Genomic DNA, 17,340 nt, shown 5'->3' on the forward strand with positions numbered 1-17,340 from the left:
TGCTTCCATTTTCTTCTGTTCCTGTTTTCCCACAGTCCAATTTTCACTACCATACAACGCTGTACTCCCACCGATACCCGAATCGCTAGCAGTGAGCTTCTAAAACGCACACCTGTTCGAGGTCAGCTTTAAGACGCTCCCTAGCGTGGGAAATCAGCGTGCGGCGCATCTTCTCGACCGTATGCGAGCGGAAGGCCACAGGCAGGGTCCTCGACTTGTCCAGCGTCTAACTGTAATCCTGCAACCGCAAAACTGGCATTGCCAGCATCGCCCCGGCATACACACATAGTCTGCCAATATCTTTTGGACTTGAGCTACGTGCGCGCCAACTCAGAGCGGCCGTATCTACTGTGCACGAAAAATTTTTATGCGCTCACGATTGAGATAATTGCGTGTAATCCCAGTGAGCTGTAGGGCTAACAGAGTGAATCGAACACACTGCGGCACAATATAGCAACGCTCATACGCCCTCTGCGTTATCTTGTCGACGAACTATGAACTCCGTAAGACTGACCTCTGTACGACTGCAACGTGTGAGTTCTGGTCAAGAATTGGTTCTCTTATACATAGATACACACGTGGTAGCGAGATAGAGGTGTGGACAAAACTTACACGGAAACTGACATTCCTTGACGCGACAACAAGAATTATACAGGGTGAAGAAAAATTCGCACACTCGCAGCGCGATGCCTCACATACTGGCGATACAACAATGTCTCTCACAAAATTTCGTCCTGTGCATATTTCGGGCAGTAAATAGAAGTTAAAGATCGGCACTTTGGCAACACAATACGGTAACTACCTCTGTCAGGAGATACGATTAGTGTTTTCCAGTTGGTGCAGTGGATAGCGTTTTGGTTTAGCATGCAGGTTTCGATTCTGGGTCGTGGACTATTTGTATTTATTTGCTAAAAGTAGTCTGCCTGGTACGGTATCTGGTGTCCCAATCATCATACAGCCATTACAGTGCGTCTTCTAAAAAGCATTTGCAGTTACGTATTATGAACACAGAAATGGAAATGCAGTCGTTTTCATTGGTCACCTTTTAAAGAAGTCTTTCACACATCGTGGACGCGAATTGTTTCGGACCAGTGCATCTACTAGATGCGAAACCTGTTTTCTTTGTATTCACACCCAATGGTCCCATCGATTAATTCCAACCATTATTCTTACGACGTTCAGGTCCATTACCATCCGTTAGGGCCTTAGCGCCACCAGTAGGGCCAGCAACGTGCTTTGCAAATAGTTTGGATGAGACGGCGGGAGCCGGCAGAGGACGCACATTTCTAACAGACACCACGCCACTAATCGACGAGCTACTGACTATTGCGAATGCTCGTTGCTTCCGCTGGCTTCCCGCAACACGGTAGTGGAACCAGCTTCCCTCACGGGCATTCCATATTAAACCTACATGCCTTATAACCTTAGTTTCAAGATAGCCCTCGTATTTCCCAGTGCTCATTTTCTGAAACGTAATATCTGTACTTTGTAAACTGACACAGTTGCATTAATACGTAACAGGTAAATGATCGTTCACGTTAAAACACACTAGCAAAGTACTCACTGTCTGACATTTACACTCACGGAGGAAGGATGTTCCGTCGTAACGACAAGCGCCGGCGCGAAGATCGAGAACGATGCAGCACAGAGGGCTGTGAGACGACGTCAGCCATTATGACGACAGGAGGGGCATCAACACGAAGAGAATAGCGGCGGCCGCACTAGTAGACCCGGACTAGAAGAGAGCAGTACAACAGCCGCAGTGATACGAACGATTGCAGTGGCTTATGAAATTGAGTGATTAGCTTGCATGCAAATTGTATCTATCGAAGAAATTGATTATCTGCATGTTGCCAATTGCTTTCGACACATCATGTAGAAACGAAAAGTAAGTATTGACAATTCAAATACTGAACTAAACTCCATTGATACGTTTTGCTTGTATGTTGTCTAGTTATCCGAGAAAACAGCTTCCGAGGCACCCTGTAAGACACAAGTGGGCACGATGCCGCAAGGGACGCCTCGCGAGGTGAACGCCTCGACTGAAGGCTGCACCCTGACGCCAGGTTGTTTTCAGTGAGTGGCGGCTGGGCTGCCTGTAGCCAGCCAGCCGAGGCGCTGCGCCTCTGCGGCGCGGCGGCCAGCTCGGCGGCCGAGCGACACATCGCACCAACTTTGGATCCGTCGTGTGGGCAGTATCGGGTATGACAACAGGACTGGTGAGGCTAAATTCAAAACAGTACAGACTACCTCTACCAGTCATACGTACATACCACTGTGCGCTCTTCGAATCAGTACTCAGCTTTGCAGCTAGCACATGGGCACATAGACTGAACGTGGTCACCAACAAAGCATCCGTCAGACGAGGGCAGAGAAGTGTCCTACTTAGGCTATCTGGAGCCTTCGGTACCACCTCAGCGGATGCACTGTGTGTGGTGCTCGGAATATGCCCCATAGATATCACGATCAAATACAGAGCTGCAAGGTACTGGTTAAAGGTGGGGAGACTAGATAAGGTACACACAATAACCGGTGTGCCCATAGAGACGATACGTCACCTTAAAAGTTGGCGTCTGGATACATGGCAAGGTGAGTGGGATGTAAGTGATAAGGGACGTAGACTGCACGACTTCCTCCCTGACGTAAGGGAGCGGTTGAGAATGAGACATATCGATCCCAGCCGCGGTATGGTACATTTCTTAACCGGGCACGGACCTTATCCCACGCACTTAAACCGCGTGAGTCTGAGGCAGACACCTACATGCACATGCGGGGAAGAAGGTTCCCCAGAACACACTGTCTTTTTCTGCGGGCAATACGCGAACAATAGACATACACTACACTTAGATTACACAGATACAGACATAGATATATACACAGCAATAAGAGACGAAGAACACTGGGCACAATTAAACGCACTGACAAACAGTATTTCAAAAACAACACATGAAGAGTATATGCGGACACGACATCACAGACATGCCTATGTGCAGCGTAACAGCAATCTCCAGAGGATGGACAGCGATACCCACAGTGACAGTGAAAATAGTGACAATGAGGAGGAACAGGAGGAGGAAGCCGAGATGTGAATGTAAATAAGCAAATTGCTGGCAATCTAGCCAAGAAAACACCAGATGCTGTACATGGATGCGCACCTAATGTAGTTAATACATAGGATTAGTAACAAATAGGATAAGAAACATTATTTCTCTACTAATAACCATTTGTGTGTCTGTGTGACTTGCGGTCAACGGCTCGATGAAACCATTCCGAGGTATTCACCGCCAGTCACACTCGGTGATGGTACTAACAAATGTCTATCTATCCTATCTTCTTTTTAAATTCTTCTTAAAAACAACAAAATTTTATTTATATTTCAACCTCAAATTATTGTTATTTTGAATCATTCTTTGTAAATGTTGTAGATAAAACAAAAGGAAAGAAAACTGTAAAAAGATGAAAAACCAAAATTGTAAGATGTACGACCTGTTTTAAACATCAGGTAACAGGTCTATAATTTGGCAATAAATAAATAAATAAATAAATAAATTTGTTTGGAGCTTCAATTAACTCTCAGCAGTAGATGGCAAGTCACACGGAGTGGCCGCGCGGTTTGAGTCGCCATGTCACGGATTGCGCGGCCCCTCCGCCGGAGGTTCGAGTCCTCCCTCGGGCATGGGTGTGTGTGTGTGTGTGTGTGTGTGTGTGTGTGTGTGTGTGTGTGTGTGTTGTTTTAGCATAAATTACTTTAAGTAGTGTGTAAGTCAAGGGACCGAAGACCTCAGCAGTTTGGTGCCTCAGGAATTCATACACATTTGGCAAGTCTGCTGCCTTACCCTTCGTGATCGACGCTCCAGATGGCATAATCCAGCACACTGCGCTCCACACCCTAAATGCCTCGAGGACTGAACGTCACTGTGACTGATTTGTCACTAACGTGGCACGTGCGGGATGCGACGGGGAAACGTACGCTTTCGTACCAGCCCGCAACCACCAGTCTTCGTGGACTGACACAGCGTAACAAGAAATTCTTGCGATCAGAGTCCGCCCCTGTTAGCTGGGTGGTCAGCGCGACGGAATATCGTACCTAACGGCCCGGCTTCGATTTCCGGCTGCGTCAGAGATTTTCTCCGCTCACTGACTGTGTGTTGTGTTGTCCTTATCATCACCATTTCATCCCCATCGACAAGCAAGTCGCCTAAGTCGCGTCAACTCCAAAGACTTGCACCAGGCGAACGGTCTACCCGACGGGAGGCGCTAGCCACTCGGCGTTTCCCTTTGCGATCGCGAGCTATTTTCTTTCCCGCCACAACGAGACGCGAGAGGGTAGTCGTATGCTCGGGGAGTGAAGAGAACATCCGTAACGATGCTGATGACGGTCGTCAGTTTCGAATAGAATGAAAGTTTCGTTATTTAATAGTGATAGAGATCTCCATAAACTTTGATAAATGTCGGACTCGTGCTTCACGATGTAATACTTCCTTCATTTCCCATAACTAATGATTTACGCCGTGACTGTCAATAAAGAACAGCCTGTAAGCAAGAAATGTGCGGTCTACGAACAGGATGTATTGCAACAGGTCGCAGATGAGATTTCTCATGTTAGCAAAGCACTATCAAAGGTAAAGGAAGAGATAATTTAATTTCTCGGTTGCAGTAAGTGGTCTTCACGAGTCCCGTTTCCCTGGTTAGCTTGCACAGCGCTGGCCACTGCTGACGTCTTGGTTCATTTCTAGGAGTTAGAGGTGTCACAAAGCCACCGCCATTTCGGTCTTTAACACTCGGTAGCGAAACAACGCGGCGTAGCTCTGGTCTGTCTTCACTAACAACCTAAGGCATATTACTCATGTTCAGAAAAGCCCCTTCCATAGAATTTAGTCTACAAATCTGGTGTGGAAATTAATGCGAGAACTATCGCTACAGATCCGACTACCACCTGGATTCTTTTACCGATGTTAGATTACGTAAAATGAACCAACAAGGGTAATTACGCCACGTAACAGGCATTGGAAACATTGAAATCTGTCTACTTGCGCCGCACTACAGACAGCATAAGTGAAAGAAGGCACCCGTGGTCTAAGCACACAAAAACCGGCACGGTAGCTGATCATGTTCGCTCACAGAGATAGCTGCCCTCTGCAATAAAAAACGGATCCGCGATTAACTTGAACAGGTGTCACGGGACGACCGCAACGGACAATAAGGAACATAGTGAAATCAGCCAAAAAAAGTGGACAGCGGGTTCGAAACACGTCACCACTCACATTTTGATTAATGATCAACATTGGTGGCCATAGACTTCCGGCATAAGAAGTCACTCTAATTTTCCAACGGCCTTGTCAAAGAGGGAGGAGGAGCAGACGTAGGTTCAGACCACTCGTCCTTGCGGTGAGAAACTGCCCCTAAATGCGGAAGAATCAGCAATTATCAATGGCATGAAGATGCAGAAGGCAATGCAAACCGCAGCATTAAAGACACATAACGTGTATCCACAGGACATGTGGCCTGAAATTGAATAAGTGTCATGATGATCCTTCCACTAGCAAAACAGTCCGGAATAGTCCCCCATTCGGATCTCCGGGAGGGGACTGCCAAGGGGGAGGTTACCATGAGGAAAAGATTGAATAATCCATGAGAGGATAACGTTCTACGAGTCGGCGCGTGGAATGTCAGAAGCTTGAACGTGATAGGGAAACTAGAAACTCTGAAAAGGGAAATGCAAAGGCTCAATCTAGATGTAGTAGGGGTCAGTGAAGTGAAGTGGAAAGAAGACAACGATTTGTGGTAGGACGAGTACAGCGTAATATCAACAGAAGCAGAAAATGATATAAAAAGAGTAGGATTCGTTATGAACAGGAAGGTAGGGCAGAGAGTGTGTTACTGTGAACAGTTCAGTGACCGGATTGTTCTAATCAGAATCCACAGCAAACCAACATCAACAGCTATAGTTCAGGTATATATGCCGACGTTGCAAGCTTAAGATGAAGAGATAGAGAAAATGTACGAGGATATGGAAAGGGCAGTACAATATGTAAAGGGGGATAAAAATTTAATAGTCATGGGGGACTGGAATGCAGTTGTAGGGGAAGGAGTAGAAGAAAAGGTTAGAGGAGAATATGGGCTTGGGACAAGGAATGAGAGAGGAGAAAGACTAATTGAGTGCTGTAATAAATTTCAGCCAGTGACAGCGAATACTCTGTCCAAGAACCACAAGAGGAGGAGGTATACTTGGAAAAGACCGGGTGATAGGGGAAGATTTCGCTTGGATTACATCGTGGTCACATAGAGATTCGGAAATCAGATAGTGGATTGTAAGGCATACCCAGGTGCAGATATAAGCTCAGATCACAATGTAGTAGCGATGAAGAGTAGAATGAAGTTCAAGAGGTTAGTCACGAAGAAACATTTGGGATACAAAAGTACTAAGGAATGAAGAGATACGCTTGAATTTCTCTAGGGCTATAGATACAGCAATGAGAAATAGCTCGGTAGGCATTGTAGTTGAAGAGAAATGAACTTCTCTAAAAAAATAAGAGAAGTTGGAAAGGAAAATTTGGTTACAAAGAAGGTAACTCCGAAGAAACCATGAGTAACAGAAGAAATAGTTCAGTTGACCGATGACAGAAAGAAGTACAAAAATGTTCAGGGAAATTCAGGATAAAGAAATTCAAGTCGCTGACGAACGAAATAAATAGGAAGTGCAGGGAAGTTAAAAGGAAATGATTGCATGAAAAATGTGAAGAAATCGAAAAACAAATGATTGTCAGAAGGACTGACTCAGCATACAGGAAAGTCAAATGGTTCAAATGGCTCTGAGTACTATGAGACTTAACTTAGGTCATCAGGCTCCTAGAACTTAGAACTACTTAAACCTAACTAACCTAAGGACAGCACACACATCCATGCCCGAGGCATGATTCGAACCTGCGACCGAAGCGGTCGCGCTGTTCCAGACTGTAGTGCCTAGAACCGCTCGGCCACCTCGGCCGGCCAGGAAAGTCTGTGAAATTAAATGCGAGTGTGGATAATTAAGAGTGCGGTGGGAATTCCACTGCTAAATGCAGAGGAGATCGCGGATAGATGGAAAGAGTACATTGAATGCTTCTATGAGGGGAAAGATTTGTCTAGTGTGATAGAAGAAGAAAAAGGTGTCGATTTAGAAGACGTAGGGGATTCAGTAATAGAATCAGAATTTGAGAGAGCTTTGGAGGACTTAAGATCAAATAAGGCAGAAGGGATGGATAACATTCCATCAGAATATCTAAAATCTTTTGGGAAAGTGGCAATGAAACGTTGGAGTGTAGATTGGATCAGTGTGGCGACAGACCGTCTGACTTTCGGAAAATATCATACCCTCTGCCAGGTACTTACATGTGATTTGCAGAGTATCCATGTGGATGTAAACAATTCCAAAGACTGCAAGAGCTGACAAGCGTGAGAATTATCACACGATCAGCTTAACAGCTCATGTATCCAACTTCATGACAAGAATAATATACAGAAGAAAGGAAAAGGAAATTGAGGATGCGCTAGTTGCCGATCAGTTTGGCTTCAGAATAGGTAAAGGCGCGAGAGGTGCAACTCTGACGTTGCGGTTAATAAAGGAAGCAAGAGTAAAGAAATATCAAGACACGTTAATAGGATTTGTCGACATGGGAAAAAGCGTTTGACAGTGTAAAATGGTTCAAGATGTTCGACATTCTGAGAAAAATAGGGGTAAGCTATAGAGAGAGACGGGTGATATAAAATATGTACAAGAGCCAAGAGGGAATAACAAGAGTGGACGACGAAGAACAAAGTGCTCGGATTAAAAATGGTGTAAGACAAGGATGAAGTCTTTCGCCGCAGCTGTTCACAATCTGTACGTCGAAGAAGCAATGAGGGAAATAAAAGAAAGGGTCAGCAGTGGAATGAAAATTCCAGGAGAAAGGATATCAATGATACTATTCGCTGATGACATTGCTGTCCTGAGTGAAAGTGAATTACATGATCTGCTGAACGGAATGAACAACCTCTTGAGTACAGGATATGGACTCAGATTAAATCGGAGAAATGCAAAAGTAACGAGAATTAGCACAAATGAGAAGGGCGAGAAACTTAACATCAGAACTGCTGGTGAGGAAGTAGATGAAGTTAAGGAAATCTGCTGCCTACGCAGCAAAATAACGAATTACGGGCGGAGCAAGGAAGACATCAAAAGCAGACTAGCACTAGCAAAGGGGACATTTCTGACCAAGAGAAGTCTACTAGTACCAAACATAGGCCTTAATTTGTGAAGAAATTTCTGAGAATGTACATTGTGTACAGCATTGTATGGTAGTGAAACATGAACTATGGGAAAACCGGAAAAGAAGAGAATCGAAATATTGTTGTGCTGAAGTTAGGTGGACTGATAAGGAATTAGGAGGATCTGGGCAGAGTCGGAGAGGAAAGGAACACGTGGAAAACACTGATAAGGAGAAGGGAAGGATGATAGGACTTGTGTTAAGACATCAGGGAATGACTTCCACGGTACTAGAGGGAGCTGTATAGAGGGCAAGAACTGTAGAGGAAGGCAAAGAATGGAATACATCCAGCGAATAATGGAGGACGTAAGTTGCAAAGCTACTCTTAGATGAACAGGTTCGTACCGGAGAGGAATTGGAATTGGCGGCGGGCCGCATCAAACCAGTCAGGAGACTGACGACTCAAAAAATGGTAAGAATGTTGTGTTGGCCTACTGAGTTCTCAGCTAGTCAGCAGCCGGCGAGGCTACTGCCCATTCCGTGCCTGTCACATACGGCGTGGGCGAAATGCAGCTGGTCCGGCTAAAGCTTACACTGAGGCTGACGCAGGGGGCTGCAGCGGTGCGGCGCTCTGCTCCGTTCGCGGGACTAGCAGCTCTGCCCGAGGGGCAGCAGCAGCGTCGTTTTCTGAGCTCTGCAGTCCCTCTTCGACGTGTGAGGGTCATTTGTGTACACCGCACAGGTGAGGGGCAGCCTGGAGGTGGCACACACACTGCCTCTGATCACGGCCCCCACTCGACGCCTCCCGCAGTCGCGCCGGTGCTGTGGAGCGAGGCGGCGGCGTGTGCTGTGCTGTGCTGTGCTGTGCAGTGCTGCTGCTCCCTCTTGCTCAGTACATCCGTGCAGTCGTTCGTCTTCTGTGAGACGATCGGAACTGTGGTGTCACCGCCAGACACCACACTTGCTACGTGATAGCCGTTAAATCGGCCGCGGGCCGTTAGTATACGTCGGACCCGCGTGTCGCCACTATCAGTGATTGCAGCCCGAGCGCCGCCACACGGCAGGTCTAGTGTAGAGAGACTCCCTAGCACTCGACCCAGTTGTACAGCCGACTTTGCTAGCGGTGGTTCACTGACTACAGACGCTCTCATTTGTAGAGACGACAGTTTAGCATAGCCTTCAGCTACGTCATTTGCTACATGCTAGCAAGGCGCCATATTCAGTTACTATGTCTTCTGAACAGATAATATTGTGACTCGTGTACCGTCAAGAGCGACGTTCATCATTACTGGATTAAAGTATCGATCTAATTACGTCCGCTTTCTGAATTCACATTCCTTGTCATGTTCCAAACCTCACGTCAGTATAGTCCTTCTCTCCTCACGTCAGCCTGCGTGAGTTAAAACGTGTGCATTTCGGCCTCCACTAGTAACACGGTGTTGGCTCTTCTGCCAACACAACAGAAACACAGCTTAAACAGTCCTGGACATACCAGTTAGCATAACAGTTTGGCAAAAGAATGGTTGCGGTGGGGAAACCAGACAATGTACGTCAAATACCAATCTTTATACAGCGGTTCTTAAGAGTGCTGAAGTGGATTTTCTGATGCATAATGGAGAGTGTTCTGTTAGCTCACGTGGCCAAACAGGCTGAACCAGTCCTCGTCCAAACGAAAAACTGAGTATCCAAACGTCCTGATTCCACGTCACTGAGAAACCACGGGCAGAAATAAGCGGGCGAAAGTTCATCTGCATCTTTTAACTCGAGAACAACAGTAAATTTATAAGGATAGAGATACAGATCATTGTTCACAATGTTTCAAAACGACGATCTCTCAGTTACCACTTGCACAGATAAACGGCTTCAAGTTTTCATCGGATTTTGATCTAGGCTTTGCCTCATTCGAGCAATACATTTTGATGTTCGAACTCTTTTTCGGATGGTTACGAATTTTTATTCGCTACAGAGTCCCTTTCGGCTCGGTTTGCTACTACGATTTGAACTGCAGACTTTCTTGGAGGTTTTGCCGAAACATTTCCACGCTTAAACTCTGGTTTCGTAGGGCGCTCAACTGCGTGGTCATCAGCGCCCGTACAAAGTCCCAATTTTTCACACAGTCCAATTTCTTTACTCGGTCCAATTTAGCCACTGTCACGAATGATGATGATGATGATGATGATGATGAAATGATGAGGACAACACAAACACCCAGTCCCCGAACAGAGAAAATCCCCAATCCGAGCGGGAATCGAACCAGGACCCCGTGATCTAGAGGCAGCAACGCTAGCTAACAGACCGCAAGATGCGGACGACGTTAAATACTGAACTTCCTTCGTTCCTTCTTCCGCAGAGGTTTTCCACGAATTGCGCTTCCCCTAACACTCCCCCTGAACCTGCGCTGTTGCATTGCGAGCCCCACTCCGTGGCGCACTCAGCTAGGCACGAACCGCGCCTCACACAGCCGCGTACGTGTGAGACGCGCACGCCGAGACAAGTGACAATGATCCGACCGCTGCATCCAAGTCACGGCTTCCGACATTACCTGGCACGAGCAGTTCCCCCGTCGATTAATGAGGGTTAATTCCTACGAATATTTTCGGGGCCGATTTCATTTTGGCCCGCCTGCACGTCGGCGAAACGGCAGCAAAGCCGTCCGCATTGGCGTTTCGCTTATAACTGATGGCGTTCATTACGAGGGGCCTGTTATGACGCGCCGTCGGCCCTGCTTGTTACGGAGATATTCTTCAGCCCGAGCAGAACCTGTTCCCGGCTCGCAGGCATTCTACTTCTGTTGCGGTCGCCCTGCCGCTGTATCATTTGTCGCTCGCGCTCTCTGTCTGCGAGATCCGCGGCGGTCAGTTTGAGGACGCCTTACTCGACTTCTCAAACGCCTGCTGCAGCGTCGTCTGGTAAACGCGCGTACAACACGTCGGGCCGTGAGCGTAACTGGACTCGAGGATTCCTTACAAAACACAAGGACGAGCATTGCTCGCAAGGGAGAGACACTACCAGACGTAGGACGAGGCGGCCGCCGCCACTGCTGACCCTATGTACACACGAGACACATCCACAGAGAATGTGCGGAGCTTACGGGAACAGTCTGCCGACCAGCGGTACAGGTACACCCGGAAATCACTGAAACGCCGAGGTGCCGCCGACTTTGCTGTCTGCAGAAATTTTTCCAAGATGGGTCAAGCGTCTAAAATGCCGTTCTTTTATATACACTATGTGATCAAAGTAACCGGACACCTGGCTGAAAATGACTTACCAGTTCGTGCCATCCTCGATCGCTAATGCTTGAATTCAGTATGGTGCTGGCCCATCCGAAGTCTTGATGACAGCTTCCACTCTCTCAGGCATACGTTCAGTCAGGTGCTGGAAGGTTTCTTGGGGAATGGCAGCCCATTCTTCACGAAGTACTGCCCCGAGGAGAGGTATCTATGTCGGTCGGTGAGGCCTGGCACGAAGTCGGCGTTCCAAAACATCCCACATGTGTTTTATAGGATTCAGGTGAGGACTCTGTGCAGGCCAGTCCATTACAGGGATGCTATTGTCGTGTAACCACTCCGCCACGGGTCGTGCGTTATGAACAGGTGCTCTACCGTGTTCAAAGATGCAATCGCCATACGCGAATTGCTCTTCAACGGTGGGAAGAATTAGGTGCTTGAAACGTCATTGTAGGTCTGTACTGTGATAGTTCCACGCGAAACAATAACGGGTGCAAGCCGCCTCCATGAAAAACACGTGCAAGCCCCCTCCATGAAAAACACGACCACACCCTAACACCACCGCCTCCGAATTTTACTGTTGGCAGTACCACACGATGGCAGATGACATTCACCAGGTATTCGCCATGCCCGCACCCTAAAGTCATTCGTTACTTCACACAACGTTTTTCCACTGTTCGATCGTCTAATCTTTACACTCCTTACTTCAAGCGAGGTGTCGTTTGGCATTTACCGACGTGATATGTGCCTTATGAGCAGCCGCTTGGCCATGAAATCCAACTTTTCTCACCTCCTGCCTAACTGTAATACTACTTGCAGTGGATCCTGATGCACTTTGGAATTCCTGTGTGATGATCTGGATAGATGTCTGCCTATTACACATTACAACCTTCTTCAACTGTCGGTGGTCTCTGTCAGTCAACAGACGAGGTCAAAATGGCTCAAATGGCTCTGAGCACTATGGGACTTAACATCTGAGGTCATCAGTCCCCTAGAACTTACAACTAATTAAACCTAACTAACCTAAGGACATCACTCACATCCATGCCCGAGGCAGGATTCGAATCTGCGACCGTCGCAGCAGCGCGGTTCCAGACTGAAGTGCCTAGAACCGCTCGGCCACAGCGGCCGGCACTCCTTCTCCGATAGGAAAGATAACTATCCACGGTGAAGGCAGACACTTGTCTCTTGTATTACTTGCTTGACCTGCACACTGTAACTCCATTTAAAATCAACCGAGTTAAAACGTGTGGGCTATAGTTACTGTTCTGTATTTGACTATGATCAATTAACTGACTATATTAATCATCGATTAGTCGTCTTAGGGAGAACAGATGTAAAATGTAGTCACTGTACGTAATGCGTTGAAAAGGATTTAAGAAGTAATGGGTATGTGTTACTCTGGCAGCAAAATCTCACTTCCCCTACAAGATGAACCCTAAAACTCTACTTGCAACGAAGCGAGACATTTTTAAATGTAATTAGAAACAATGCATGCTTATCAGATTGACCCGTGGCTAAATAACAGAAACACATTCGTTAGTAAACCCCACCCGAACAGGCCACGAAGGCCCAACTGTAGCAACCGGCCGACGTGTCATCCTCAGCTGACAGGCGTCATTGGATGCGGATATGCACCACCATGTTTATAAATTACTAACACACTTCCTCACCAACACCCACCACTTATCACAACAGCACTGCTGTCAATGCAAAGCGTCTACAGGCGCCCTCAGCCGGTCCACACTTTCACGATTTCACAACATTGTGCAGTCTGTGTCGGCGGTTTTTTAGGAACCTTTTTTTCCTCACAGGGGTGTCACTGCAAATTGAAGTCAGTGGTGTGGCGGCCGGCAGGCCCCTTGTTTGCGATTCATTGAACTAGTGCCAACAGCTAGCCGCTGTCCGTTGAAACGTGTTTCGTGAATCCGGTTTAACACCGGTGACTTTCTGGTCCGATGGATAGCTCGTAATGGTGCGTCTCGCGTGTCTACGCGTATGTCAGCTGGCAGCCACGGCGCGATAGGATGAGGGGAAGTCAAGGACCGGCCAGCTGTGTCGAGAACAGAGTCCTAGAGTGACTAGTACGCCGTGCACAGGAAGCATCGCCGCAGTCACTCAGGTTATACAAGTAGCGAAGCTTTCTGTGTCTCCTTGTTAGTATTTAATTTCTGTTCGTGGCAGTGCGAAATACCCATCAGCGTCTGATATTTATCCTACAAGTATTATCCCGCGACAGAGACTAAATACGCGAAAGCGAAATATTATTTTGATTTTTCAGAACCTAGTCAAAGAAAGAGCCTTCTCTGTGGATAGGTAGGAAAATGAACTGATAAGTCTCGAATGAAAAATGCTTCGATAATGAAAAAGTCTGGTCTCTTCAAGGAAGAAAGTTCTTTTGGATGTTATGTGGCACTTAGGAACCAAACAAGATAGAAATGATAAACCAAAAATAAACTTAAAAAAATATCCAGACGTTTGGTGAAACGATTTTCAACAAATAAAAAATAAAACACATCAGAAAAACATTTAAGGTGCCTCTGCACGGAGCTCTAAACAATGTAGAGCAGCTGAGACGCTCATGCGCTAGCGACTTAAGCAGACCGCTGAGTGAAATTATACCACCCAAGTACTCTCTAGTACTCTTTAAAATTGTAAGGTTCTAAGTTAAAAATTCGACTTTAAATCGCGGTCAGCACCTCATTCGCTGTACATGATTTCGAACATCATTCAGAGACACATAAAATGTTTTTTCTACCTCTTGTATTTTTTATTTTTACACAAATTATTTCACAAAACAGTTGACAGTGTCTGTTCTACACCGCGCATTCATATATTTGATAGTTTCTTTCCAATTTTTTTTATCGTCAAGATTTATTCAGAAAGCATGAAATATAACATACCTAAATGTCTATCGGCATTCTATTACTATTAACAGTATGTAGAACAAGATAAAGCAGAGACTTTCAATTTGTGCTGTGATCTGATCTTTTGACCCCTCATTTGCACCGATAAAAATACCTGTTTTTTCGTCAAGTCGTCAGTAATTAAGTTTTTGTTAATTACCCGATTAGTTTCTTGCAATTACAGCTTTCTTTGCAAAACTAGAAGTCACTCTGGTCAATTTGACACCCCAACTGTCTATTTTTGACTCTTCGTTTGGCTATAGAAATTCGGATAAAAATCCTTTGTGTAGTTCCAAGGGAGTCTTTATTTTGGCTTCACTCAAACATTTGACAAAAAGTCGCTTTGTCCTGTCTCTGATGTGTTTGTTTGTACCCGTATTTATTTTGCTGAGCAAGTAAATGACGATGCGCTACGACATTTGCATCTTTCTGACTCGTTCAGTTTTTAGCAGTGTGCAGCAATTACATACAACATTGTCAAGATAATTTACTACTGGTGTGGTTTTTCTCCGTGCTTTTGATTGTTGGATTATTGTTCACTTCGCTACACTGGGGAACGTTGTGTAGTAACGCACGATTCCTCCACTCTACACACACACGCGCGCGCGCTGGTGTTGCTGGGGTTATGTGGCGGCTTCTGAGGTCGCTACAAAGCTGACGCGATAAAATCCAACAAGCGGCGCGTGGAGTTGTTCCCTGATGTTTCTATTGCAGGGAAAACTAGAGCTTAAGACGCGGTGAAACGTTTCAGTGAAGCGGAAAGTGTCAGTGAAAGGCGATGGAAGGCTAATGCGTTAACACCGCAATTTACGGAGCGCGTTCTACAGCCTGTGGTGAAGCATTATGGCGAATCACTTCGTTGACTCTTCGAGCAGCTTGGAACACCTTATTCGACCTGTCACTAAACGCCTGAGGTTCCGGCCATACCGACTTGGAGTAGTTCAAGAACTGCATAGTTATGGTTCAGAAAAGCGTGTCGGAGATTCACCATTTAGGATGCGAATAATAAGCTGAACAACACGTTTTACAGTGATAAAGCACAATTCCACTTTAACCGGTTATGTTAAGAGCCAGAACACTTGCATCTGGGCTGCCAATAATCCTGACATATTGCTTGAGACCCAACTTCACCCACAAAAAGTTGGAGTGTAATGTGCCAAATCTAGGCAGGGAGTTGTTGCACCAATATTTTTCACAAAACTTACTTCATTCGTTTATGCAGACACCGTTAATCAGTTTATTGCCACGCTTAAAGTGAATGAACGTTATTACTGGTTCCTACAGGATGGTGCAATAAAACGATGACATGTCCAGATTTCTTTTTGTGCGGCCATTCTGAAGAGAAGGTGTACTGGGGGAGACTCTGAAAGGGCAAACCCGCCGCCGTAAGTGCGGTGGGTGACAGTGGAACGTCTGCAGGCGTCTGCGGCCGACCTGGGAGTCTACGTGCTCACTACAAAGTGGAGCACAATCTTAGTATCTTTTATAAGTGACGGCGATAAGAGCGAATTCTGACTTGCCTGAATCATTCTGCAGATTACATCATTTTAGAAGAAGGGTGGTCGGCCATAAATCGACTTTGAGAGCAGACAACACTCACAACAAATGCAGATTTTGCATGAAAGTGTAAAAAATAAAACTTAACCTAAAAATTAGAGAAAAACCGACACAAAAAAAACTTGTAAAAAGTAAAAAAAGTATTGCCGCTTTAAGTTTAATGTAATTAGTAACATTTTGATCGAAGCGTCGTCGCGTCGGGGAACCGCGAAGTAAATTAAAAACAAAAAAAATTGACAGGAGCTATCCTTTCTGGAACAGCAGTCTTTCATTATGGGTGAGTATATTCCTCTTCTGTTTGGCGACAGCTCTTGCAATCCTGCGCGTTCCACATGCACATTTCAAAATGGCTGGTGAAGTTTTGATTACGCGGCGGGGCATGGGGCGTGCGTGGCCGGGCAAAGGCAAATGCGGCGGCCCGCGGCTCGTGCCGCTCTTCCTTGACGGTCGTGTCCGTATTGCAAATTTTTAGGTGTAAATTAAGACACACTCAACGATTTCATATTGTTGTTTTGATATTCACATACGTTTCCTAAATAGCTTACTTGAATATAAATTTCATGCTTTATCAGATTTAGATGTATTCTATTTTTATCTTATTTTCTTAGCAGTCCCCCGACAGGAACAAAATATTACTGCTCATATTAAACTTACAGGTGCAAGAAATTTCAAGTTTTATATCGTGCTTTTTAAACTTCATATTTTACTAGTGGACACAGTACTATCGACAATCAATCCCCACCCTCATATAAATCGTTTCCGGGACGAAACGCGGAATTCCGATGCGAGATCTTGTCTCGCCGAAATATGCGTATTCTGACAGTACATGTATTTTGATAAATTTTATTACAGCTGCAAGATTTTAGGATTGCAATAGAGTGCGAGCAGTTTTGAGTTTCGACCTCAAATTATTATTCCGACTTTTTTCTTTCTTTGATATTTTGTTTACTTACGCGACTTGGGATTTTTTTTTATATTCAGACATATACAGGGTGGCACAGTAAAACGGAAACAATTCCACACCCCAATAAAACTAGAAGTGACGAAGGACAGAAATTGCATTCGTAGTAATTGAAACTTTACAACTTTGCCATTTACGAAACATTTACGGCGTTTATCGTTTTTTGCCCCCCATGAACCATGGACCTTGCCGTTGGTGGGGAGGCTTGCGTGCCTCAGCGATACAGATGGCCGTACCGTAGGTGCAACCACAACGGAGGGGTATCTGTTGAGAGGCCAGACAAACATGTGGTTCCTGAAGAGGGGCAGCAGCCTTTTCAGTAGTTGCAGGGGCAACAGTCTGGATGATTGACTGATCTGGCCTTGTAACATTAATCAAAACGGCCTTGCTGTGCTGGTACTGCGAACGGCTGAAAGCAAGGGGAAACTACAGCCGTAATTTTTCCCGAGGACATGCAGCTCTAC

General features: G+C 45.8%; 1 protein-coding gene across 1 annotated transcript in view; it reads right to left on the bottom strand.

The window, feature by feature from the left end:
* Positions 1-11,230: 11,230 nt before the first annotated feature.
* LOC126195804 (cadherin-related tumor suppressor-like) overlaps positions 11,231-17,340 on the bottom strand; it is a 206,818-nt gene continuing 200,708 nt past the window's right edge. The window contains exon 11 of the mRNA XM_049934439.1: positions 11,231-11,392. Coding sequence (XP_049790396.1) covers positions 11,231-11,392 — 162 coding nt within the window. The remainder of the gene's footprint in view (positions 11,393-17,340) is intronic.

Source organism: Schistocerca nitens, chromosome 7, assembly GCF_023898315.1.
Source record: "Schistocerca nitens isolate TAMUIC-IGC-003100 chromosome 7, iqSchNite1.1, whole genome shotgun sequence".
Classification (NCBI taxonomy): Eukaryota; Metazoa; Arthropoda; class Insecta; order Orthoptera; family Acrididae; genus Schistocerca; species Schistocerca nitens.